Here is a 25,998-nt window from a genome sequence, read left to right as displayed (position 1 = left end):
AATATATATTTTTTTATAATGAAGTGTTTGATAGGTTATTAGCCGTAGAAAATAGAAGCAAATAACGTAAGCTCCACACTGAAAATTCAAGGCATTTAACGCATACAAATTTCCATTAATTATTTTATTTTTGTACGTACGGACCAGATTGATTCAACACAATGACGTGGCAAGATCAGGAGGGCGCTGATAAAACGTCACCGTAACAATGAAGAAAGGGTGGGGAGGTAATAATCAGGTGTACTGCTACTATCTGATTGCTTTTGCACTCATTTTTTTTTCTTCCTTCCCATTTCCCCCTTATGTACAGACAGAGAACAGGCGGAAGAAGTTAAATCCTCTCTTCTCGGATCTCTCCCTCTCTCCCTTTTCTCTTCTCTCCCCTTTCTTCTCTGCCTCGCCATGGCGACTCGGAGATCTCCATCGATTCGGAACTTCTTCATTGCTGCTGTTCTCTTGCTTCTTATTCATGGAGTCAGCTGTTTCTACCTTCCTGGTGTTGCACCCGAGGATTTCGAGAAGGTTAGTTGTTCTGAATGCGCTTGTTTAAGACTTGTTTGTGTTGAATGTTTGCATTGTTGTGGCTCTTTTGTAATTTCTGCTTGATTCTTGTTGTATTGTCGGATCTGCGCTTGTTATTGGGAGCTACTGGAATAATTGTCGGTTGTTTGTGAGTGGAATGGGATGTGTGTGGGGGATTCTAGATCTGGAAATCTTGTTTATGGTTTTTTGTTCTTTGTGGTTTTTGAATCGTAGTAGATCACGTTAAAATCTTCAGCGGGGATTGTCTGTGTGGAAGATTTTGGTGCAATGTATCAAATTGTAGGTGTTTTGTAATGTAGAAAATTTATGTTACGTATCAGAGGACATTTTTTCATAGATTCTAATTTTGTTTGGAGAAGTGGTAGGAATCGTAGGGAATACGCAGCATTTCGAGTCGCGAGTAATCTCTTTGTTTTAATCGAGTGTTGATTCTAGACGTGTTTTGAATGGATAAAGACACCGTGTTTCCACTCGCGTTCTGTATGTTGTATATAATGTATTGCATATTATGCTGGATTTTGCTATTCTTTACTTGAGTTCTAAAACATTTCAAAATATGTTGAATGTTGTTCAATCTTTCATTGAGAACAGAATTTCGTGTGCGTGCGTGTGTTTGTAGCATAGTGTACCTCCTGCATAACGCGCTCAGTGCGTTTTAGATCTAAGAGATTATCGTTGTACTTTTCTCGTTTGAATGCAGGGAGATGAATTAAAAGTGAAAGTAAACAAATTGACGTCAACAAAGACTCAGCTTCCTTACTCGTATTATTCACTCCCGTTTTCTCGTCCAGAAAAGATATTGGACAGCACAGAGAATCTGGGTGAAGTTCTTCGAGGGGACAGAATTGAAAATTCCCCCTATGTGGTGAGTTAGGATTTACTTGAACATAGAAAACTTCCTTTCTGTTTGGCGCAGTCAAGTTCTTGACTCCATTGGAGCTTTTTTCCAGTTCAAAATGCGGGAACCTCAGATGTGTAGTATTGTTGGCCGGATTAAACTTGATGCTAAAGAAGCAAAGGATTTCAAAGAGAAGATCAATGATGAGTATCGCGTCAACATGTACGATATTTTTCTTGGGGAAAGAAAAGCGTATTATTGCTTGCTGTTGTTTATTGACATGTATTTGAGATTTCACATCTTCAATCTGCCATTTATGTGACAGGATTCTGGATAACCTTCCCTTGGTTTTCCCCATTCAAAGGCAGGACCAGGAGTCTCCTGTTGTTTACCAGATGGGTTACCATGTCGGGCTTAAAGGCCAATATACTGCGGCAAGTGATTTATTTTTCGTCAGCAAATTAATGTCTATGTTTGCAAAAATTCAAAGGTTATTTATTTTCTGATTCTTACAGAGCAAAGATGAGAAGTATTTTATCCACAATCATTTAGCATTTACAGTCAGGTATCATAAAGATATGCAAACTGATGCTGCAAGAATCGTAGGATTTGAGGTCAAACCATTCAGGTTATTTCCCCACTTATTCTATTCGATCAAGCTTTTCATTTGCTGGGTATAATATTAATCTGTAGTGCAACTTGCTTACGGTGTTACGTTGCGTTCAGCGTCAAGCATGAATACGAAGGGAACTGGAATGATAAGAACACTCGTCTTACAACCTGCGACCCGCATGCCAAACACATGGTTGTTAATTCCAACTCTCCGCAGGAAGTTGATGAGGGAAAGGAAATCATATTTACCTACGATATTGAGTTTCAGGTGTGCTCGCAGACCTGCTAGTGCTTTAATCTTTACTAACAGCCTAGTTCATTTTAGAGGTGCCATCTATTGAATTAGATTTTTATCTTCACTTTGTTCGTTTCTCGCTCATCTATAGAATCTCGAGTATGTGTAGAGGTTAAATTTAAGAGCCTTTATTTATGACCCACTTTTGGTTTCCTCCAGGAGAGTGAAGTGAAGTGGGCTTCTAGATGGGATGCGTATCTTTTGATGAGCGATGACCAAATACATTGGTTCTCAATCGTGAATTCATTGATGATTGTTCTTTTCCTCTCCGGCATGATTGCAATGATCATGCTCCGTACACTATACCGTGATATCTCCAAGTACAACGAACTTGAAACCCTGGAAGAAGCCCAGGAAGAGACAGGGTGGAAGCTTGTCCATGGGGATGTCTTTAGGCCTCCTAAGAATTCAGATCTATTATGTGTGTACGTTGGAACGGGAGTTCAGTTCTTGGGAATGGTCGTCGTGACAATGATGTTCGCCATCCTTGGATTCCTCTCCCCTTCAAACAGAGGTGGACTCATGACAGCCATGCTCTTGCTCTGGGTCTTCATGGGTCTTTTTGCTGGTTTTGCTTCGTCCCGACTGTACAAAATGTTCAAAGGAACAGAGTGGAAGAGGATTGCTCTAAACACCGCAGTCATGTTCCCTGCCACCATATTCGCCCTGTTCTTCGTTTTGAATGCCTTGATTTGGGGACAGAAATCATCCGGAGCCGTGCCCTTTGGAACAATGTTTGCTCTCGTCTTCTTATGGTTTGGAATCTCAGTCCCCCTTGTCTTTGTGGGTAGCTACGTTGGGTTCAAGAAACCAGCAATTGAAGATCCAGTGAAGACAAACAAAATCCCCAGGCAGATCCCAGAGCAAGCGTGGTACATGCACCCAGCCTTCTCAGTTCTGATCGGAGGAATCCTCCCCTTTGGCGCCGTTTTCATTGAACTCTTCTTCATCCTTACCTCAATTTGGCTGAACCAGTTCTACTACATTTTTGGTTTCCTCTTCTTGGTCTTCATTATCCTCCTCATCACTTGCGCCGAAATCACCATCGTGCTCTGCTACTTCCAACTCTGCAGCGAAGATTACCTGTGGTGGTGGAGATCTTACCTAACCTCTGGCTCATCCGCCCTCTACCTCTTCCTGTATTCGACCTTCTACTTCTTCACCAAGCTTGAAATCACCAAGCTGGTCTCTGGGCTATTGTACTTTGGATATATGCTGATTGTCTCGTATGCATTCTTTGTGCTCACCGGTACCATTGGCTTCTACGCATGCTTTTGGTTCACAAGGCTCATCTACTCATCCGTGAAGATCGATTAATGAAAGCGAAAACCGAAAGCCGAGCTGATCTTCGACACATTTTGCTCCATTTACTTACATTTGCAGGATGCCGAAATTATATTCTTGTAAGATTTTGAAATTTTAGTAATTACTATGTGCTGCTTTCAGATGTAACCTATTGTACTCAATTTTGAATGATGACAATTCCTGTTGCCATAGCCAGATTATTCGTTCTCGCTTCTCAGGGCTTCTGTTATCTACCTACCTTCATATTGACAAAGGATTCACAATTTTTTGAAAGAAAACGCGTATAGATCCTTTTTCTTTTTTCAGATTCTTTTATAGAATGAAAAGCATATTTTGCATTCAGGTTGTAAATGAAGGAAAGACAGCACAGTGGGGGGAGAGGGAAAAAAAGAAAACAGTTCCCAGCAATGGAGCCTACTTCCTGGGCTTGGTGTCTTCAGGTTCTGCGACATTCGTAGCGACCTTGGCGACGTCTTTGGCAGAGGCTTCGGGCTTTTTCATGGTGTATAAGGTGATATATCCGATGGCGCCGACGATGAAGAGGCCAGCGATTGTCATGGTGGTGATGCTGTAGGGGAGACTCCGGCGCTGGTGTAGGGTTGTGCCTGGGTGGTGTCCTGGAGGCCTCTTGGAGGCTTCCACTCCTGCTGCTTTTACATCCTCCGGCTTCATTTTGTGCGTATCTGCATTTTTCCTCCACTCCTCGTTGCTTCCCATCTCTCTCTCAAATTTTCAGCTGCAGGAGAAGAGTTTTTCGTTCAAAATTTTGAGCCCTGTGAGAGTTGGGACTTGAAAATGTTCTTTGTTGAGCGAAGGAGACTCATGGAGTGGTGGAGTTTGAACACGTATCAGTTGCATGTCAAAGATAGCAGGACATGTGTTTAATTTATTTCTGCCCCACGTTTTCGAACTGTACAATTCGATTCGATTACCTTTTGGCCTCTCGTTTTCACGAAGTCCAAAAGTTGCGCAAAATCATTACGCAGTACAAAACCAATCGCCTTCCATCCTTTTCGTCTAATTCTTCTTTGTTTTTTCGGGGTTTTGGACGGAATATGATTGATCCTAAAATACAAATTTAAGGGTTAACTAGGAAGTGTGAGATCCTTTATCGATGAGAGAGAAGAATGAAACATCTATTTGATGTAACGAGCTAAAACGGACAATATTTGTTAGTGATGGGTCAAAATTATTACAAATGGTATTAAAGTCAGACATCGAACGATATACCAACGAAGACACTAGTCTCTAAGGGAGGAAATGGATTGTGAGATCCCACATTGGTCGGAGTGAGAAAGGAAGCATTTCACATTTTAAAACCATGAGAGAGGAAGCCTTTCACATTTTAAAACCATGATACTAATGATGATACTTAATGGGCTAAAGACAATATCGGCTAAGAGTAGACTTGACTGTACAAAAAGCTTCATACCGTTAAAGCTTAAGCCTGTACAAAAAGCTTCATACCGTTAAAGCTTAAGCCTGTACTTCAAAACGGGGGCAGAGAGTCAATCTGAGCAGCACATGTAACAGAGACTCCGGCATTTCTCCAACCCCGTTCCAGCAACGTCCCTGCTACGACAGCGGTGGCTCTACAAGTCTGCAGCTGCGCTTGACTTGGAAGTTGATTAAAACAAGAATTTATCAGAGCCCATCAAACAACACAGAACAAAATTCTTGGTGGTGGTTTATCAGAACGAACATATATTATTAATTTATGGCAAAAGGCTAATCCACGTAACAAGATGATGATTGATATACAACCAAAAAAACAATAGAAATTCAGCTACCATAATAGGCTACTTTACATATAAACGGCACAGAAGAAACCAGGAAAAGTAGAGTGCCAAATCCCAACCAGCTCCTAATAGTAACTTATCGGATGAGACGGACACTCCCAACGCATATATATATATATATATATATATATATAAATAAAGACTTCTTAGATAAAGTAGAAGGAAAACGACTTAATGTTGTAGGGAGAAACTAGGAGGGGAGAAAAAAGGAAACAGAGGATCCTCTCCAACTTCAAAATGGACCAAATCTTCAGGAGTTGGGTTATTATAAGGGCACCAGGCCGTACCTGGTTTTCATAATCCTGAAAGATGTAAATGTGAGGAAGTGTTAAAACATAAAGGAACACATAGCACATAAATATAGATATATATGAGGAGAAGTGTTGTAGCTGTGCATGGAGCTAACAAAAATCATGTAAGTTTACTTGATGGCATTCAGTGCAAAAGGCCTTGTTTATAAACACGGGAGTGAGGAGTGGGTGATCCGAATCTCTAACCTCTTGGTCGAGGGTACATACTTTAACTAGTCGGGCTATTCTATCGCTTAACAATGACAAAGAACAAATCACGAAGCTAAAACACATTGAAAAGGGGACCAACGAACAAATCCACCCAATACCATTTGTAACAGCCCAAGCTCACCGATCTCACAATCCACTCCCCTTGGAGACCAGCGTCCTCATTGGCACACTGCTCAGTGTCTAACTCTAATACCATCTATAACAGTCTAAGGCCACTTTAGCCTGTTACGTATCGCCGTCAGCCTCATGGTTTTAAAACGCGTCTATTAGGGAGAGGCTTCCACACCCTTATAAGGAATGTTTTGTTCCCCTTTCCAACCGATGTGGAATCTTATAAACCACATCTTTCCAACCATTGTGGAATCTCCTAAACCTCATCTTTCCAACAAATCATGAAGCTAAAACAAATCGAAAAGGTCGAGAAACAGACTACAATTCTACATTTAAAACTCACAATCCATATGATTTCGCAAAGCTTATCAACCTAACAACCAGTAATACAAGAATGAGCAATAGAACTAAACTGGAAATTTTATTAAGAAATCAAATCATATTCTAGCAACCAATTTATTAAAATAACTGACGCCAAAGTTAGAAATAAATGTATCAAACAGGTACCAAGTGAAATTCGGAATTCAATCTTCCTGCAGATCATCATTTGAAGCGTCCCCACATAGAGGTCCCTGCAAACCTCCATTATTATCACCAAGAAGCTCACGAGCTGCTTTCTCAAGAAACTCCTTGGCAGCAATTTGAACAGATTGTTTTTCAGAAGACTGATACTTCCTCTTCTTTTGTACAGTCCTCTCTACTTGCTTCATTTTGGGTCCCTTCCCCCTACTAATATCTCTCATACCCTGTTTTTGCTCTGAAAATAATGAAATATATCTTTCATCAAAAGGAATCCAGCACAGAAATTCCCCTTCCCCAGAACAAAATTGCAAACAGATTCAACCAACCTTGGGAGAGATCTGGCAGAGAATGTTCAATAAAGCGAGTAGCTGCTTGATAATTCAAGGTAGTTGAACGCTTCAATGGTGCTTCATGAACAAATTTAGATGCAAAATGATCGATCTACCGTGAGAGGAAATAGTAACATAACAACAAAGAACAATGCTGATATAAACTAGAAATCAAAACTCAAACATACCTTTACTCAAGCCTATGAACCGTTCTAGTTTCTCTTGATACAAGCTTAATCTCTCCTACATGCATAAAGAAAGAATAAGAATGATTCTTCCCATGGGAGAATAACATTATTATCCATATGAGCAAATTTCAGATTTAATCACCAGATACAAGGTAGAATAATTACAAGCTCTGACTTGATAGGATGATCATCTGGATGAACTCCGCTACACCTCAACTTTACTGAAATTCACCAAAACAAACAAAAATTTCGCTTCCATAGTCCAAAACAAAAGAGAAACAAATCAATTATAATGACGAGTAATCAAAGAAGTTTACATGCGAAGAGAGTGGTAGTGGCTCTAGAAAGCAAAAGCATAGATTGAGCCCGCTGGAGAGGCCGCATTTGAGCAAGAACATCAGGCTCCGCGATAGACAGGAAGGAAATAAGGTGAGTTTTGACTTGTTCTACGTTGTCCAATGTCATCTTCACTGAATCCATCACTTTCTCAGGTACCACAGCAGATTCTCGAACACCTCCCTCCATATTTGCCCACGATTTTGAACTCCGTCACTATCACGGGCTCACACAGAAATCGAAGGTGCGAAATTCAAATCCTGAGGAGAAGATTATTTGCGAAAGTGACGACGATGGCGAAAGGGGAGATCGGACTGTCGTCGTTGTGAATTTGCAGGTGGGAGAGGGGGCGGGTAGGGCTTTTGGGTTCGAACTGGAAGGGGTTTATGGCGGCAGTTTGGACCAATACACGTCCGATCTCCGTGTGTGGAGATCTTTTCAAAGGGTTAAATGCACTTTCGATCCGAGGTTAACTTTAATTACGACTCTAATTTTATGGGTCCCTTTCAAGTTTCAGCGTCCAAATAGTTTGGGTGCCCACACTCTATATTTAGTTTAGCTTCTACTACTATACTATACCATTTCAAACTCTACGAGAGACGGTGAAATCTTTAGCCCATTACGTACTAGCATCAACCTCTAAGAGAGGTTTCCATATCTTTGTAAGAAATAATTTGTTATTCTTTCCAACCGATGTAGGATCTCACAATCCACCCCCTTCGGGCTCAACGTCTCCGCTCACACACTGCCTGGTGTTTGACTCTAATACCACTTGGGCGCCCGATATCTGGTTTTAATATCATTTGTAACAGTTCAAGCCCACTGCTAGCAAATATTGTCTACTTTAGCCTATTATGCATCGTCATTAGCAAAGTAATATTATTCTACATATATTTTACCATTATAGTTAAGTATGAATTTCATGGTTACACAAATAAATATATATTTTGGAAGTACTAATAACCAACAATGAGTTGTGACTTCATGTGATGTCCCATATTGGTTGGGGAAGAGAACAAAACACCGGTGTAGAAACCTTCACCTAGGAGACGCATCTTTGAGGGAAAGCCCGAAAGGAAAAGCCCAAAAAAGACAATATCTGCTAATGGTGGACCTCAGTCGTTGCACCACATGGTACAGAAAATGCGTAAAAATTCCAAGGCTACTTTACAAAAGTAAGAGAGGAAGGGTTGATCATTTGCTTGTCTCGGAGGAGCATGCAATAACTCAATTTCAACTCCATTGGAATAGGCAAGAAGCTGCCAGTCATTTAGATATCAAAGAACAAGATATTCATAAGCAATACTATGATGCAGATCACCAATTCTAATATATTTTGGAGTTTATAGCTATTTAAAAACAGAATATACATAATACAGAAACAGAGGGGGTTGTACAGATTTAAAGCAGTTCATGTAATTGTACACAGAGCTAAAAAGAAAAGCACTAAGAGAGGCGAAGAAGAAATGTGTTGGTATATCCGATCTATTGAATCTCAACTAAGACATCTATGGTTACAGATCCCACAATCCATATTTCCAGCAAAAAGGGGCAGAGGTTTGTGTACTTCCCTCATAAAGAAGAAAGAAGGCACAACAGAAGATACCATATGTGAGAGGTCGAAGTCACTAGTTCGATTCATCTCCTTCCTTCGATTTGGTACTATCTGGTTTGGTGGTGGCGGTAGCGGTAGCGGTAGCGGTAGCGGTAGCGGGTGAAGTTTGCTCGTCGACAGAGGAGTTTGATTGGATATCTTTCTTAAGCTGCACCAAAATCATGGTCATGTTATCACATCCCTCGCCACCAGCTGTGGAAGGTGCCAAACAATTATCGAGTACTCTCTCTACAACCACAGAGAGTTTACTTTCCTGCATAAGTTATAGCACTTGTTAATAATCAGAAGGCAGAGAGAACAGGGAGGAGAAATGTAACGGCCTAAGTCCACCGCTAGAAGATATTATCCTCTTTGAGCTTTTCCTTTCGGACTTTCCCTCAAGGTTTTTAAAATGCGTCTACTAGGGAGAGGTTTCTACATCCTTATAAATAAAGGGTGTTTCGTTCTCTTCCCTTTGTAATGGCCCAAGCCCACCGCTAGCAGATATTGTCCTGTTTGGACTTTCCCTTTCGGCCTCTCCCTCAAGGTTTTTAAAACACGTCCGCTAGGGAGAGGTTCCACACCCTTATAAAGGGTGTGTTTTGTTCTCCTCCCCAACAGATATGGGATCTCACAAGAAAATATTCAGAATCTTGACCTCTTCAATCAATCCATGAAAATGGGTTACTGGTAGTTTCAGGATTAGCAGTTTAATCCCAAAGATGCTACGCCAATGAATGAAGGATGTGGTTTGACACATCCTTTTTCAGCTCTAGGTTCAAGTTGAAGCTCCAGGGTAGAAAAGGTCAATAATTTAAAGCTTTCATTGTCAACCAGACTTTGCATGAATTAGTAGGATGGATCAAGAACATAGTTTTAAGCTACCCAATAACCGATCATTGAAAAAAATATATTGGTAAATCTCAACAACAACAAAACCTGATCTGCATTGTTGAAAGATAAACTATTTTACTTACTGATTGTAGCTGTTCATGTATAAAATCTACTAGCTGCTGGTTAGACATGCAATCCCTGAAAGAAATTCATCAGAACAGATATTAGCACAAAATTTCAAGATTACTTCAATAAAACCAAATTCAAATGATAATATGACAAATACTTGATGCTCTATTCAATAAATTTTCAGTTTTACACTCCTTTAAGGACATACATTTAATTATACTGTTCAGATAAGCACGTCTGCACTATCATCACCATTTTGCTAAAAGAAAGTGAATTAGATTATCATATTAAGCTAAACCAAGTGAAATTTCAATGCCACTCAACCTTTAATCCTTGTTTAATGAAAATACCCAGTGAAAATGATATGGAAGTGTAATAGAAAAAATAATAAATAAAATAAATAAAAACCAAGCTAAGGAGGAACGGTAAATACATACCATATCCCATCACAGGCTATCACAATAAACTCATCATCGTCGCAAAGCTCAACCTAATTAAAAGATTACCCAAAAAAGGAAAAAAGAATGTCATGAAATTTTTAAACCTTGAGAAGTATATATAACGAAACAGTTAATAATTCAAGTACGAGGAAAGTGGGAGGCTTTATTTTAGACATTCTTTGAGAAATTTGAGAAGGAAAAAAAAAAAAAAAAAAAAAGATTGTCATGGGTGAAAAAGAGAGAGATGATGTGCATGAGATTTGGACCGACTCTCTTTCTGTTTACGCGCTACCAAGCACAAACTCTCTTTCGAAACGCATAAATACCGGGATTTTCGTAAAAGACAAGAGGAACGAGTGCTAAGAGACTTGAGAGTGACTCTCCCTAATCAATAAGCGGGAGAGGGACGAAGAAACTCAATTGGCTACTAGAGACGAACAAGAGCCAGGGACGCACTCGACGAGTAGACGAGGGGCTTTTATCCCAAACCATCTCCTTACTGCATACCTCCTTAGTTTCGGGGTGGACCCTTGACGAAAGAAAGATTAATGAGACTGATTAGGAAAGACGCCCCGAGTATAATGGCTAAATAATTCCCTGGTCTCCTTTGAACCCCCTCTGCCCCCTTTCTGATACAACTAACTCATTTTCCAAAAATAGAAAAAAAGAACATGTAGGATACTCCAAATTAAAATACATTAATTCACAAATAAAAATACCCACAATTTATTAGCTGGTTGCATAAGAAGTAGATAGTGAAATTTACATAGCCATATGAAATTTGAATTGTAAATACAGCAGGCAGTATACGTACAGTGGTTACATCAGGATTTGCAGTGATAATTTGCTTTTCAGCAGGTAAAAATTTATTCTGCTTAAATTCCATATCACCTGCAGTAGTTGAAAGGTGAGATAACACTAAGGAGTTAAAGATATCAGCCGACTGCAAATTCACCTCCACAAATTTGTAAGTTGCTAAATTTTATTGTTCATGTTTTCTCTTTCAATTAATTGCTTCTCGGTCCGAGAGACTGGGAGTGAAGAGCATTGTTTTCCACCCTTTTTTTATTAAAATGTTAAAAGCTTTCATCTTCAGGTTGCATTTGAGAACCAGAAAAGAGCTTCTAATTCCAATTTTCTTTTTCTTTCTTTCTTTCTTCTTCTTCTCTTGAAACCATACTTTTGTTGAGTAAAAATGAAAGAATATAAGGCATACATAAAGACAGCCAAATAATAGATACCAAACTGGAGTAAAAAGTGGCTCCAGTCTAATGAAATACGACCTAGGATAGTTACAGAGAACCTAGACTGAGTCCCAAAGAGTAACATGAAACCTTACAAGGATCAAACCTCCTAAATTACTAGCTTTTTAAGTCCAAATTACTAGATCGTAGTCTACTTATTCATCAAACACCAGGGAAAAAAGTGTTGCACAAATCATATAGATACCATGAGCTATAGAAAAGTTGCCGAGAAAGTAAATAGTATAATAGTTGATCAACCAAGATACTGAACATGAAACAAGTAATACTCAAGAAACTTGCAGTCTCCAATTAAAAAAAAAGACTGTTCTAGGGCCAGATCAGAGAAAGAAATCTGCCAAGTAGAAATTCACATACCAATAGCTCTGGCAAGGTTCAAGCTACCATTGACCCGTCCAGCATGTATAAAACCACCAGCTTTAAGAATTCTATCCCTCTCAATCTCAAGATCAGGCTTGTGATCCCTAGAGAGGCTGTGAGCCTGAACAAGAGTAATCATGTTGGGACCGTTTATATTATGTCTATCCTTATAAAGCATGCAAGCCATTTCACTGAACTTCTCAACTGATGTGTATATCTAATTGCAACATGTCTTGTCCATACGTACTTGTTTACTTTAAACTTTGGAACATCTTGGTTTCATTATCTAAAAAACTGATCTTAAAAATATTTTTGTATACTGATTAATTAAAATTGTTTATGGTTGCAGTTTAGTTCAAGATCTATTTGGAAAGATTTTATGTTTTTACGTTTTCATTAGCTCATTCTGTATATTTATTTAAAATATTTAAAAATTTGAATCAAATTATTCTTAAAATTATAACTAATAGTTACACGCGAACAATCTGTATAGCAAATTATTAAAGAAAATACATGAGAGCTGAAGTATAAGATCTTTTCTGTTTTTTTTTTCTTTTCTTGCTGATTCTGTTCTAAAGCTGTTTCAGGAGAAGAGTTTTCTACATCGAAAAACTATTTCTCGTTTTTAACACATATTTTTTACTTTAGAGCAATAGTGCTGAAAAAAAAAAACCACACTCAACACTTTCAAGCGAAATAAATACCTGGCCCTTCCTTGATATCACGCAACGTGAATCACCAGCATTTGCAACAATAAGTTTGTTATTTCTAATAATTGCAACACAAGCTGTACACCCCGAAGTTGGGCCAGAAAAATCAGAGTGCGGACCCTGCCCACAATCACATTATTAAGTTTGAATCTAAAATGTTTCAGCTGAAATGATACACATATCAGGTGGAATCAAACTGCATCCAAAAGCTACGAACTGTATTTTACAAATAAATATTTGGCAATGTTTAACAGTTTAAAGGGAACTGAAGGACATGACACCTTCACTTATGACAGGACCAAGACAAGCAGAAATTTAGGGAAAGGTAAGATTTTATGCAATGGTTGTTTGCATGTGCAACAATTATTCTACGTTTTTTTAACATCATATTCTATGGACTTCAATTGATTCATTATCTCCAATTATGAACTCTTATACATCCATCATTAGGTAATTACTGAAACGTATTACGATAAAACTATATTTTAAGCAATGTTCTCTTACCATGTCACACTTTTTTTTTAGTGAAAAACCGAGCTTAAAACGAAACGATATCATGCCTTAATTTTTCAAAAACTGAGTGTCGTTACGTTTGTGACATGTTCATATCCTTGTTCCATGTTTGTGTTTGCTTCTTAGTGGGTCAAAGAGCATGGGAATAAGGTTAGAACTGCCCATAAGTTAAAGGGAATCTCCAGAAGGCAAGTTCTGAGTCAAAAAGATTATTTTACTAGGCAGGAGTCGGGCAATCACAAGTAAGGGAACCATAAGGCATCCACTCTCCCACCCTAAATCAAGGGAGAATGTAAACGTGCTCTCATCACTAAACAGTCCTGCCATGTCTTGAACCAAATAATAAAAAAAGTAGCCACCACAATATTAATCCAAATGACCTTCATTGCAACTCATATAATTCCTATTCTAAATAATTTTGGGTGCTGATTTACCCATGATTGAGAGAATTAATAGCTTCAACTTGCCTATTTATAAGACAACTAAAATCATTTACTAATATAAAAGAAGTATTTCGTCTATAAGAATAACAAAGCACCTTGTACATAAGACTAGTTGTGGTTGTTATGAATATGAATTAATGTATCATGCAGTTCTCAGCCATCAATACTTCGGTAGAGTGACACTACTCTTCCTAATTCACAATTTCATTGATAATGTAGTTAAAAAAGAGTAAGTTAAATTTCATTACTTACCTCCTCAAAAGCCCAATCATCAGCCTGGTCATTTGCGTCACTGCTTTTTGGTGACCAGATTAACCCCTCTATCATGCCAGTGAACTTGTTCAATCTGTCACCCAAAATAGCTAATTCTCTCCATCCTCTTTGTCCACGCATCATTTCATCCATTCTGGGGAACCAGTATTAGTTATAAGTAGGAAAATCAAAAGAGATGACAATAAAGCGATGAATGGTGGTAGAATCATAGAACAGTGTTTCTGGATAACTAGATATCCATTTCTTAAATTAGTATAGTTTCAGCAACCAATGTATCTCATAGTAAGTGTTGCCTCCTAAGAAGCCATGGGTCACTCAAAGCTTTTGTGTAATCTAATTCCATTGACTCCACCAAGAAAACTTGGGTTTCTGTCAATGTCATAAGAATTCATAAAAGATCTAAACGAAAGCTTTGTTTCTATAAAATAAACATAATAAATTAAAATAAAAAAGAGCAAGTTGGAGACATTACTAACCTGGGGATTCAAATTCACAGAGGAACTTGAGAAAAAGGAAAAAAAAAAAAAAAAAAAAAAAAAAACCCTCTAGTTGGAATCATGAAGGGAAAAAAGAGATGAAGAAATATGCATAATTTTTTTCTTTTAAAAAATCTTATTAAAAGCACACCCCTTTGTAACAAGGAAAAATCCAATGATCATGAGAACTACAAATCTCCTTCCATTCCCTTTGAAGAACCACCTATTTCTTTCAATCCAGAGGAACCGACATAAATAATAGGGTAGCATCCACTTGACAGTCCAAACACCCAACAATTTGAGAAATAGAAATAAATACCAACTCTGATTCATAGTCTAATAGTGAGAAATACCTCAAGTATGCTTTCTGCACAGAAGTTCCTATATCTCCAGCTGCATAAGCTTCATTTTTCTTCACTTGCTGATGTAGGTACTTAGCACAGAACTTCGCAACCACCTTACCTGGATTGTTGAACATCTTGTATAAGTAACCGTATTGAAGTTGAAAATATTCAGACACGTTCTGGATGTGTGTGTGTGTATGGGGTCGGGTGTTGCACAAAATGAAATTACCAAGTACTTGTAGCTATTTAAAGCTTTCTCGATTCATTAATGAAAATAATTCATACTTGTATTCCAAACTGGGCCTCATACTTCCTTAATTCGGAACGTGATTTAGTTTTAATGTGTTCGATAAAATCAAATTTGTTGCTTTTCTTCTAGATTGGATTTCTTTTGAATAGTCCCTTTCATATACATATTTAATTTCAGTAGGTCCATCGCTATAAATCTCAATCCTAAAAACCGAAGCTAAATTTTCTCAATGCGATCAACTTACTGTCAATAGTATATATGAAACGATATTTTTGTTTTTTTTTTTTTCAGACACATTACTCATAATTGTAGCATAAGAATCGAACAAGCCACATCCAAAACAGAAGAAAACTTATGCCCCACATATGAAGAAGAATCCAACACTCAAAAGCACACATGCATTTTACCTCCATGGCCATCATAAACGCCAAAGAAGGAAGTGCAAGCATCCAGATCAGGAATTGCAGCATGCTACAAAGCAATGAATAGAAAATATCATTGCAACAGAAATTGAAAATTTTTGAAAAGAAGGAACTTAATTGAGCTCTAATCAATCAGATAAAGAGTACAGCCATTTCATTGATTACTTACAGCATCTTCCATTGTGGCACGCCATCCTTGCATGGACGATAGTCCAAATCTAAGACGACTATTTTCACCATCTTCAGAGGTCTTCTCAGTTTTTGGATTGCTGAGGTAAATGCCCATTTCGATCTGACATCAAATAGAACGTATATAAACCGTTTACCCTCTCCTCTATAAGTAGAAACGAGATCAATAATGATCATCATGCTTAGAATACACTCAGGACAAAGCTTTTGATTAATACATTAACTCTAAAACTAAAAAAAGAACAAGGCCCCAGTGTAATATCAGATTTCCGAGAATGTAGAAGAAGTGCGTGCAAACAAAACTCTGAAACCAATAAGTTTTAAAAAAAATGGTTCAATTCTACGTGCCCATTTCCTGATCGATCTAATAGATGCACTTGCCAACATATAACAAAGAAAATATTATTTGTTATGTAAGACTAAAAATATCTATCAAAGAAAAAAAAAATGGCGACAGAAGATCACCTATCAACTTCTGTTCATCCACTTGCTGGGTCATACACCAAGAGCCTAAGGTCAATCCATTAATACACACACATATATATATCAGCATCAAACAAACAATCAGGGAGCAAAACATTTTCCAAGTAAAATATAAAGTATTCATCAAATTTCCTTATCAAAGCTACCAACAGTATATGAGAAGGCGTGAAATGGAATAGAAGAACAAGAGCATCTACATTCTCGAGGATCCCAAAATTCAGTTGGATATATTGCAGGAAAATGAGATCCAAATTTCAATAGAAACTTCAATCAACAAGAGAAAAGGGAAATTCCTGAATCACTACATACCCAGAAATCCTGACGGCTCAATTACTTGAATTAAGACTAAGAAGCAAACTAATCCAGATACGTTACTGAAAGCCAGAATCGCGATTAAATAGAAATAAGATTCTCAACACCGGAAAAGTGAAAAATCTGCCAGCAATCCCAATACCGCAGTACGTACTGTTCAAAGTAGAAAATATTCCAAATTCCAGGCAAGCGAGAAAAGTGAGGTGAAAGCAAGCTTTTCTCAGAAATCAATGAAAATCCACGTGAAATCTCGAAAAAAAAAAGTCAGCAATAGAATGAGGAAATGGAACAAACCACGAGAGCAATCAATCGCACAAGATATTGCTAGAAACACACAGCGATGTTCAAAAGTGAGTGTAATCTTCTGAAATCGAATCGAATAAGCTCCAACTGTAGCAATTGTATAAATACAGTCGTTGTCTGGTCTTCGCCTCAGTCGTTTACTATTCTCGGTAAGCTCGTTTCAGAAATTTTCACTTTGTTGTTCAAGCTGGAGGCTATAGTCAACTCAATCAGTCATTTTCGCTCTCGTTTCCTAACCTTACCTTTTTCTCATTCCTTCTCATAGCCATGGCCAGCCAACAACTAGAAATCCACCATGAAAAAGCACTCGATTCACTGTAGCACACGGTTCCAATAGTACAAATGACTTGGCTATGGTGGCGAGCCATGGCTTTGTCGGTCGGCCGACGAAGCGAACGCCTACCCGCGCCGTCCTAAGCTCGTAAGCGCGGGCATTTGATGATATACCAGCCGTTGATTCGTATGATAATAAAATACTCTTCAAATTCAGGTTTAGTTGTTAATTTTTTCTTTTAAAAAAAAATTAGCTTGTTAAATTTTTTTAATCAATTTAAATCTTATAATTAATTTATAATACTTTTATTTACTAATATTTTACGTGGGTTTAGACATTAAAATTATGAACAAAAAAAAATTTCCTTAAAAATATATTTTTTTTCAAAACTATATTAAATATGCATATTAATATAAATATTATTTATTTATTTATTTTTATTAGCCTCAAAATTATTAAAATGAAAATATTTGGGTATAAATGAACATTTTTAATATAATTTAATTTTGAATATTAATATTTCAATAAATTAGTGTTATTTGTTTGGCTTATCATGTTTTTTGGTAAACAAAAACAAAAATAATTAATGTATTATCCCATGCTCGATCGTGATTGGTGGGATTTAATTAATTTATATAAAATTCACCTCAAAATATTTATACTCATATTTTTTTTATTTTAATATTTGTTTATTTAGTTCAATTTCATTATTTAATTATTTTAATATCTAACCCTATCACTTCAACAATATTTTGCATGAAATAAGGGGCAACGTGTCAAATAATTAAATAGTGTTTTAATTTTTTTTAAAAAATATTCCATTCATTTTTGAATGAGTCATAGAACGTCTAGGCAACTAATTTGTGATTAATCTAAAAATAATTGGAAAAAAAATATTTTATAAGATTTTGTATCAGAAGATTAGCAAATCTTTTGTTCCATATTATTATATCTTAAATATAATTATTGAGTTTCACAACAATTTTAAATATTGGGCTAATTAAAAGCAATAAAATGTTTATCTCTATATATATTTACTAATAAATTCTTTTATTTTTGGCGTCGATAAACATAATAATTATTATGAAAAATAAGAATCTAACTTTTTAAAAAACTTTAATATTAAAAAATATTTAATTTTATATATTAGTTCGAGTATGAATGTTGGATAAGATATCAAAAGTCGATGGTTTAATATCCGTCCTCCAATTATTGAGCAAAATTTTATTGAAAAAAAATGTCTCGTAATATCTCTAATAAGATTGACAATATTCATCTATTGGCACGGACAAACTATAGTATTATTCTCGTGAACGATAGGTTTAAGTTTCTACTTTATATTCATCCCGTCTTATTAAAAAAGTCACTTTTTTCGGTAGGCCACATAAATACTCATCTAATTTTACTTATTAAAAACGTTGCAACGTTGCTTGAATATATCGTCCTTCATCAAAGAAAAGATTAAATTCAAAATAGTTTAAATTTTGAATTTTATAATTTTGTTATCGTAGGTGATCTCGAGACCATCTTTCTTATAGAAAATTCATTAATTTTACCTATTTTTTACTCGATACGTATTGAATCGACTATGTCACACTCCTTTTCATTGAGCATCGCTATAGAGTATTTAATGGGTAAAGGCTCAAAGGGAAGGAAAGTGGTACAGAATTGACCAATTCAACTAATGAATCAATGGGTGGCGTCTTATCGATAATTATGCTGTCTTTCTAAGAAAGCCTATCAAAATGCTCTACCAATTCAGTGGGCAAAAAACCATGTTACTAGGAACTATTTGAAAAACAATTTTTTTTTTTTTAAATAATAATTTAAAGTAGAAAATAAAATAGGATTATAATAATTATTAAACGATATTTTAAGGGGCCCTACGATCGACCAATTTCATGGAATAGTAACGTCTCAACTGGTTAAAATATATATCATCGACCCAAATGTCGGGAACTCCTCGAATACCTGCCCACCCTCCCGACCAACTCATCGAGCTTTTGTTGTACCATTCAGTAGGCAAAAGTTCTGCATTTGACAATAGATGAAAAAGAAGGATTATTGAGTGGTAAAGCTGAGGGGCGATTTAAGGGCTCTAAAGTACAACAAGCAATGTATTTGACATCATAATTCAAAATCTAATGTAAAAACTGAAACCTGAATTCCTGTCATTCTCATGCCACCCGAGACGACTTCGACGGGGAAGCGAGAGAAATCCAAGCAAGCTCCTAATTACTTAACAAAGTTGATGGTAGAACTCGAAAAAAGAAGAAATGTACAGCTCAATAAAACGGATCGGTTAAACGTCTTTCGTGACGAAACGAAAATATTTAATCAAAAACGTAATGGGAAATGAATCCCACATGACCCAATTCACGCAAGTAAATTCTCACATGCTTGGATTTCAACACTTTGAGTTGCCAGAATTCCTTCTCCAGAAGGGCTCGAGTTGAGGATCTTCATAACACTACCAAAAATGGACTTCTGGAAATAGTTATCTTCGAGCTTCTCCAGGATCTCCTTCACGACTGAAAAATCCAAACCCCCGATCAATATTAACTTCCCGAGGGTATCACCGAAAAAGTTTGGCACGTTCGGATAATCGATGCCTATATCATCCATCATGGACCCGTAAAGAAGGCACCCGGTACCGATATCCTTTGCAGTGAAGACATTCTTGTGAAGCAGGTGGTCAAGAAGCTTAACAACTGGGTCTACACATGGTGGAATCTTTTCAAGTGCTATGGTAAGAGATTCTTTAACAACCTCGGGGTGATATGCTGGAGATTTTAGCTCCTCAACACACAGTAGCGCTTCATCGAGAATCCGTACACTAAAGTATTCCTCGAGCAGTGAAACGGTTTTTTTGTGAAGATCAGCAGAATTGGATACAACAGCAGGAGCTGTTTGCTTCTGAGGAGAGGATATGGTGGATGCAACTGGAGGAACTGGTCTAGCGTTGTGAGCGACGGGTTGGATTCCAGGCGTGGGACTTGTTCGTGCAGGAGATGCAGCACTGCCCTGTAGCAAGGCGCTTGTTTTCCCAGTTATTACACCACCACTTCCCTGAGGTAGATATTTTGAATTAATGGAAGGTGTTTTGCCAATTAATGGCGTCTGGGCACGCTCGCCCCTTGGCATTGATCGGGATCTAGGAACCACCTCCCAATCGTCCGAATCAAGTCCAGGCATTTTCCTCGTTCCAGGAGGCATTCCAGGCATCATACCTCCAAAGCCAGGACGAGCAACAGGAAATCCAGCAGGACTTAGTCCCCCAAGTGCCTCTGCATTACGGCCATTTCTCATCATTGCCATTGAACCGGGACGAAGCCCTAGATTCTTCTCAGCCTCTGAATGAATTTCAGTGATGGTTTTTGCTTTCACCTGTGCCCCAAAAAACAAACCATTAGATTTGCAGATTCATATGCATGACAAAAAGAAAATCTTTAGAGAAAACCCAAGAACAAATCTCCAAGAATGAATTCAATGGAATCTTTCTGTAACGACCAGATCCACTACTAGTAGATATAGTCCTCTTTGGGCTTTCCCTTTCGGGCTTCCCCTCAAGGCTTTAACGCGTCTGCTAGGGGAAGGTTTCCACACCCTTAGTTTGTTCTCCTCGCCAACCAATGTGGGACATCACAATCCACCCCCCATTTGGGGCCCAGCGTCCTTACTGGCACACCGCCTTGTGTCTATCTCCCTTCGGAGAACAGCGAGAAGGCTGGCACATCGTCCGGTGTCTGGCTCTGATACTATTTGTAACGACCCAAATCCACCGCTAGCAGATATTGTCCTCTTTGGGCTTTCCCTTTCGGGCTTTCCCCTCAAGGCTTTAAAACGCGTCTGCTAGGGGAAGGTTTCCACACCCTTATAAATGGTGGTTTGTTCTCCTCCCCAACCAATGTGGGACATCACAATTTCATTACTAGAAGCTATCAGATACAAGAAAAGAGGAGCAAATAGAGAATATAAGTCCCAGAAAATTGATCCTCAAGGGATTTTAGCCAAAAAAACATTGAACTTGTCATGATAAATTATTACATAGAAACGTAGCCACCAATATTATCTCAAGGCATACATACAAGACTAGGGAAATGCAGAAAGGCATAACATAAGAGGACCATATAAAGTAACACAAACAAAGAAATTCTAAGACAATAAATATTTAACTAAAAGAAAAAGTTTCACCTCTTCACGCCTAGGAACCCAATTATTGGCCCGTAAATCAAGAACATCACGGACCATAAATCTCAACCTAGGTGCTAGTTGAGTGTTTGCAGCGAGCTCCTTCAACCGGCTGAAATATACATCATTGACCCGCCGAGATTTTGGGCTTTCATCCATCTGCTTGCCAATTGTGTTAAAAAACTGACAAATAGCCTCGACATTCTCCTCAGCAGGGCATATGTTATTGTCGGACCCCAACAGCTCCTGATTTTTAAAAAATCGAATTAACAACACAGGCCATTCAGAACAAAGAACATTAAGAACTCTGAACAGATGGGTACTGATAATTACCAGAACAATATGGTGAACAATCCTTTCAGTCACCATCTTCTGTTTAAGAAGCTCACCTATCAGGCGAATGTTTCCAAGAGTTCGAAGCTTAACCATTCTTTCCTTATCTCTTCTTTCCATTTCATGCTCAGGATCAGTCAGCCGCCCGATTTCTGCCCTTATGTGCTCAGCACCTTCAAATGCCTCTTGGCAAATGTTTAAAAGAACACGTTTAAAAGTGATATCTTTCTCTCCAGGAACATCAGATGGGAATGGAGGAAGCTTGTCATTAAGGTCAGAGCACAAAAGTGCATACATAGGGCAAAATGTGGGCTCAAACACGGCCTTCTCAAATAAAAGTGATATAACGTCCTATATTCCATAACTAAAATCATGTTAGTCCATCATCTAACAAAATATCTCAAAGCACAACTAGATGCAATAGTAGGAACCTTCAAAATATCAGCGGACACAATTCCAGAGTCAATCAGTTGACCCATCAGTACGTCGAACTTTTCTGGAGTCAACTTATTAAGTATACTGTAAAAAACAGAAGAGGAAATATTATCTTAATTTCCAATATTCCATGATATGTTGTGAAATACTAAATCTGGAGAATGATAGTTACCCTTTCACTGTCTTCAAAACACGTTCCTTTTCTGAGATATTACCTCTTCTAACTGACCAAGGAACGTCGGCCTTGATGAGAGCAGGTGCAGTACCAACCTATTTGCGCAGGAAAAGAAAAAACAAAAACAATGCCAGGTCAGCAGATTGAGAAAGGAGCTCATTTTAGAACTTATGTCAAACGTAAAGCTTGTGTGAATAGAATAGATGGAAGACCCCATAATAACCCTTCACATGTAAAATTTAAAGAGAGATGAACCATAACAATAATGAGTATATAATAACAAAATTGATATAACCTCAGATGGATTAAGTAAAATTGATCAGAAATTAATACCCCTTGGTTACCAGAAGCTTGACTCCTATTATTAGAGTCATGCAACCTCGACTGAGATTGACCTGATAAATCCTTATCCTCACGAATTGCATCCCAAGATCCTTCCTCTGCAGAGGCAGGTAACTGCCCAGATCGACCACGCCAATCTCGATTGTCTGGCTCAAAGTAACGACCTTGAGATTGCGATTGCTGCTGAAGAAAATAGGAACATATGAGTAATTAAAGTTCAACAAGGTTGTATGTGTGGGCGTGTCTGTATGGAAAGAAGAATGTAAAGGAATAGTTCAGGCAAGATTATGATTACAGCACAGTAACTTAATGTTCTGAGTCATGAACTGATCCATACCAATGAAACAGAAAAAAAAAAAATTCCTTCTGTTCCAAAATGGATGTTATTAATCACAAAAATATTAAACATACAATGTTTTCAGCACGAGCCCATGTTTGATCCTCCCCAAAAATCTCTGTCTCGACTTCTAATTTGACCTTCAAGATATCCTCAGGGACTGTTGCAACCTGAGAAGAAAAAAATGTTCATCGACAATCTATACATGTGGTGATTGTATATGATGATAAATATGATCCCAGCAATGCCACTGTTTGAACTAAATATGACATAACAAAGAAAAGGGTTATTTTTCTTTCCACCAACAAAAAGCATTAGCCAATTAAACTAAATAAGCATTCGGTACAGGTAAATGAACAAGTACCTCTCTAAGCTGCAGAATCTGGTCTCGAGTGTACTGGATTCGCTCACGACCTTCAAACCGTAGATCTCCAGTCTAAAACAAGTAGACAGATATAATTATTAGACGAGATATAATAAAACACATCATAAAAGTTGTACAATTGATCTAGAATAAGGGATTACTTAGAACTATAACAAAAAGTGGACTACAAGGCATCCCTAAATGTAGATAGAGAATTTCTCACGACAGACTTTAATTAATAATCAAAAGTTCCTGCAACAACTTAAGGACCCCTCAACTAATCTGAAAAAAATGGCCTAACTTTATATTTACAACTTAAGGATCCCTCATAAAATGGTTATCATCGTGTTTTGAATGCATGACCCAAAGGCATAGATATACGACTTGTATATACATGCACACATACACAGAATTACAGTCCATAGAGACTAAAAAAATGGGCTTCTGGTCTACTTCATTAACATAATAAACTTTTGCAGATTGAAATCAATGCCCCATATCCAATTAAATATCAATCTCCGGAAGTTTTGTAATTCAATATGTAATGTAGGTTCTTTATGGGCATCGTTAACTCGAGCTATGCCCACCTAAAATCCTACATAATATTCTATGTCCATATTTACATCAGGTACACGTACTTGCGTGCCCTGGCAAGAATTAGGACAATATCACTTTATATAGAAGAAATCAAGAAATCACGATTAACATGAATGCTAGAAGCTATAAGCTATTATCAACTAAAAATCTTTAACAAGAAAAATACAAAACGACGTCAACCAATACCCAAGGCCAACTAAACATTCATCAAATTTTACAATACCCGTTGATTCAATTGACACTTAGAGCAGGACAATTTAAAAACAAGTGACGTGAACAGTGGTAAGGCAAAACCCAGAGAGAACAACGTCAAAACGGGAAAAAGATAACACTTTGATACATTCTAGATCTATATGAACAAATCCACACAATAAAAAGAACATAAATACACCACGAAAGCCCCAAAAATAATCCATACGCATATACACATCACGCAAACCATATCCCTAACGCTGTATGGATAATAAACCGACCTTAAGGGTTAACGTAACGCCGCCATGAGGACGAAGCGACGAAGAATCGGCAGAGGATGAATCGAAGCGAGTAGTAGCAAATCTGCTTCCACGAACGCCACCGCCACCACCTGGTCTCAAACTTATCACCGACTTATCTTCCTGCATAACTCGACCGAGGAATTCGTTGTTGAGCGTCAAAGAGAGGGATTAGGAGAGGGAGAAAGAGAGATTAAGACAGAAAGAATCGTTGATGGCGGAGAAAACGGAGAGGATTGAGATGGAGGATGTTCGATTGTTGTCGACAGATAGAGACAGAGTCGGGATTCTATCTCTACCTGCGTCTCTCTCTGAATCTCTTCGCAGCTGCAAAGAGAAAAATGGGGTGAGTGAGGAGAAACGCGAGCTCCAAAGAAACCCTTATTGTTGCCGTTATTCCCTTTTCTAATTAATCAATTTCTTTTTATTAACCATTTTTTCTTTTTCTTTTCGGTAATTAATTTTATAACAATTAAAATCTAATCCGTTCCGTCTCTTTCATTGTTATTCCCTGAAAGCCGATTCCAAATTTAATTAAATACTTAAAAAAGAAAAAAAAAATACAGCAGTTATTTGTGGGCCGGTGGCCTAATCGGTTTATTCTGGCCCAATATAATTCTCAGAAAATGGGCCTGGATATTGTTTGTGGGCTTAATTTGCTAGCCCAAATAGATATAGTTAGGGTGTACATGGTCCGGGTTGGGTTGGGCTTAACGATTTTTTTGACCCAACCCAAAAGTTCGGGTCCGTTGGATTGGTAACCCAACCCAACCCGAAAATTTTCGCAACCCAACCCGGTTGTCTGTTAAAAAAAATATTTTTAAAAAAAAAATTATTTATCCACAATTTATAATTATTCGGATACAATCTTAAATAAAAGATAATTAAAAAAAAAAAATTGAATTGCGAACGAAGAGTGAAAATTGTAACATATTAATATAGTTCAACATTGTCATAAAACTAAAAACAACTAAAATATCAACATTTACGCATGGTATAGTTGACTTTTGTCCAACCCAACCCTTATAGTTCAGGTTGGGTTGGTCCGGTTTGTCGGGTTGAATGTACACCCATATATATGGTTGACTTTTACACCATGGGCCGGGGCCCTAATCGGTTTATTCTAGCCCAATATAATTTTCAGAAAATGGGCCTGGATACTGTTTTGTGGGCTTGATTGTGCTAGCCCAAATAGATATAGCTGAATTTTACGAAGAGCATATGGGCCTAACCGGTTTATTCTGGCCCAATATAATTTATAGAAAATGGGCCTGGATATTGCATTGTGGGCTTGATTTCGCTGGCCCATATAGATACAGTTGACTTTTACAGCAAATAACTCATTGTAAATGCAAGGACATTTCTTTTCCCATTTTTGGAAGGAGTATAAATGCAAAACTGTCCACATCTATATCCAAACATTTGAAAGCTTCCACATTCAAAGTTTGGTGCCTAAAATTGGTATCATTAATCATTTTCTTTATTTAAGCTAATTGAACCAAATTTACCTTATTTTTTAAAATAACAAAAATTAATGAAAAAAAATAAAGTTTAAAATTTTCATTATAAATTTTAATTCTATTACAATTTCAATAAATAAATAAATAACTTTTTAAAAAATATATTACAATTTTATTCATTTAAACATATTTTATTCCAAATATCTTTTAAAATAATATTATCTTCCGTGTTTAATGAATTTCATGATATATATATAAATAGA

General features: G+C 37.4%; 5 protein-coding genes and 1 non-coding gene across 11 annotated transcripts; 1 reads left to right on the top strand and 5 right to left on the bottom strand.

Moving 5' to 3' along the window:
- Nucleotides 1-292: 292 nt before the first annotated feature.
- Nucleotides 293-3,805, top strand: LOC111788128 (transmembrane 9 superfamily member 8). Its single transcript, XM_023668344.1, has 7 exons — nucleotides 293-522; nucleotides 1,244-1,408; nucleotides 1,494-1,603; nucleotides 1,707-1,815; nucleotides 1,897-2,009; nucleotides 2,108-2,261; nucleotides 2,448-3,805. The coding sequence occupies exons 1-7, from the start codon at nucleotides 403-405 to the stop codon at nucleotides 3,603-3,605; spliced, it is 1,929 nt and encodes a 642-aa protein (XP_023524112.1). The 5' UTR covers nucleotides 293-402; the 3' UTR covers nucleotides 3,606-3,805.
- Nucleotides 3,806-3,877: 72 nt separating this feature from the next.
- Nucleotides 3,878-5,153, bottom strand: LOC111788336. Its single transcript, XM_023668666.1, has 2 exons — nucleotides 5,061-5,153; nucleotides 3,878-4,329 (listed from the first exon to the last, which is right to left on the bottom strand). The coding sequence occupies exon 2, from the start codon at nucleotides 4,308-4,310 to the stop codon at nucleotides 4,008-4,010; it is 303 nt and encodes a 100-aa protein (XP_023524434.1). The 5' UTR covers nucleotides 4,311-4,329; nucleotides 5,061-5,153; the 3' UTR covers nucleotides 3,878-4,007.
- Nucleotides 5,154-5,280: 127 nt separating this feature from the next.
- On the bottom strand, nucleotides 5,281-7,843 carry LOC111788289 (nuclear nucleic acid-binding protein C1D-like). Its single transcript, XM_023668614.1, has 6 exons — nucleotides 7,381-7,843; nucleotides 7,229-7,284; nucleotides 7,064-7,118; nucleotides 6,873-6,953; nucleotides 6,532-6,781; nucleotides 5,281-5,694 (listed from the first exon to the last, which is right to left on the bottom strand). Exons 1-5 carry the CDS (start codon nucleotides 7,586-7,588, stop codon nucleotides 6,549-6,551), a joined length of 633 nt encoding a protein of 210 aa, XP_023524382.1. The 5' UTR covers nucleotides 7,589-7,843; the 3' UTR covers nucleotides 5,281-5,694; nucleotides 6,532-6,548.
- Nucleotides 7,844-8,674: 831 nt separating this feature from the next.
- Nucleotides 8,675-17,028, bottom strand: LOC111788212 (probable protein phosphatase 2C 60). 5 transcript variants are annotated; one of them, XM_023668483.1, is made up of 12 exons: nucleotides 16,728-17,026; nucleotides 16,104-16,148; nucleotides 15,619-15,741; nucleotides 15,435-15,498; nucleotides 14,787-14,895; nucleotides 13,937-14,090; nucleotides 12,723-12,848; nucleotides 12,016-12,139; nucleotides 11,211-11,287; nucleotides 10,394-10,446; nucleotides 9,971-10,025; nucleotides 8,675-9,267 (listed from the first exon to the last, which is right to left on the bottom strand). In XM_023668483.1, the coding sequence occupies exons 3-12, from the start codon at nucleotides 15,733-15,735 to the stop codon at nucleotides 9,028-9,030; spliced, it is 1,119 nt and encodes a 372-aa protein (XP_023524251.1). In that variant the 5' UTR covers nucleotides 15,736-15,741; nucleotides 16,104-16,148; nucleotides 16,728-17,026; the 3' UTR covers nucleotides 8,675-9,027. The 5 variants fall into 5 exon arrangements, with proteins under 5 accessions (XP_023524251.1, XP_023524252.1, XP_023524253.1 ...); XM_023668484.1 differs by lacking the exon at nucleotides 16,728-17,026 and adding an exon at nucleotides 16,431-16,721; XM_023668485.1 differs by lacking the exon at nucleotides 16,728-17,026 and adding an exon at nucleotides 16,588-16,721.
- Nucleotides 17,029-19,076: 2,048 nt separating this feature from the next.
- Nucleotides 19,077-24,666, bottom strand: LOC111788113 (eukaryotic translation initiation factor-like). Of its 2 annotated transcripts, none has more exons than XM_023668311.1 (9): nucleotides 24,258-24,666; nucleotides 23,188-23,259; nucleotides 22,898-22,993; nucleotides 22,478-22,669; nucleotides 22,142-22,239; nucleotides 21,966-22,053; nucleotides 21,535-21,885; nucleotides 21,205-21,447; nucleotides 19,077-20,397 (listed from the first exon to the last, which is right to left on the bottom strand). In XM_023668311.1, the coding sequence occupies exons 1-9, from the start codon at nucleotides 24,402-24,404 to the stop codon at nucleotides 19,387-19,389; spliced, it is 2,298 nt and encodes a 765-aa protein (XP_023524079.1). In that variant the 5' UTR covers nucleotides 24,405-24,666; the 3' UTR covers nucleotides 19,077-19,386. The 2 variants fall into 2 exon arrangements, with proteins under 2 accessions (XP_023524079.1, XP_023524080.1); XM_023668312.1 differs by having other exon boundaries at nucleotides 19,269-20,397; nucleotides 22,478-22,666.
- LOC111789460 lies at nucleotides 23,725-23,830 on the bottom strand. The gene has a single exon (XR_002814358.1). It is a non-coding gene; the product is annotated as a small nucleolar RNA snoR103 (small nucleolar RNA).
- Nucleotides 24,667-25,998: the final 1,332 nt, after the last annotated feature.

Source organism: Cucurbita pepo, chromosome LG02 (genome assembly GCF_002806865.2).
Source record: "Cucurbita pepo subsp. pepo cultivar mu-cu-16 chromosome LG02, ASM280686v2, whole genome shotgun sequence".
NCBI classification, from domain to species: Eukaryota; Viridiplantae; Streptophyta; class Magnoliopsida; order Cucurbitales; family Cucurbitaceae; genus Cucurbita; species Cucurbita pepo.
This window is presented reverse-complemented; position numbering and strand designations above follow the sequence as displayed.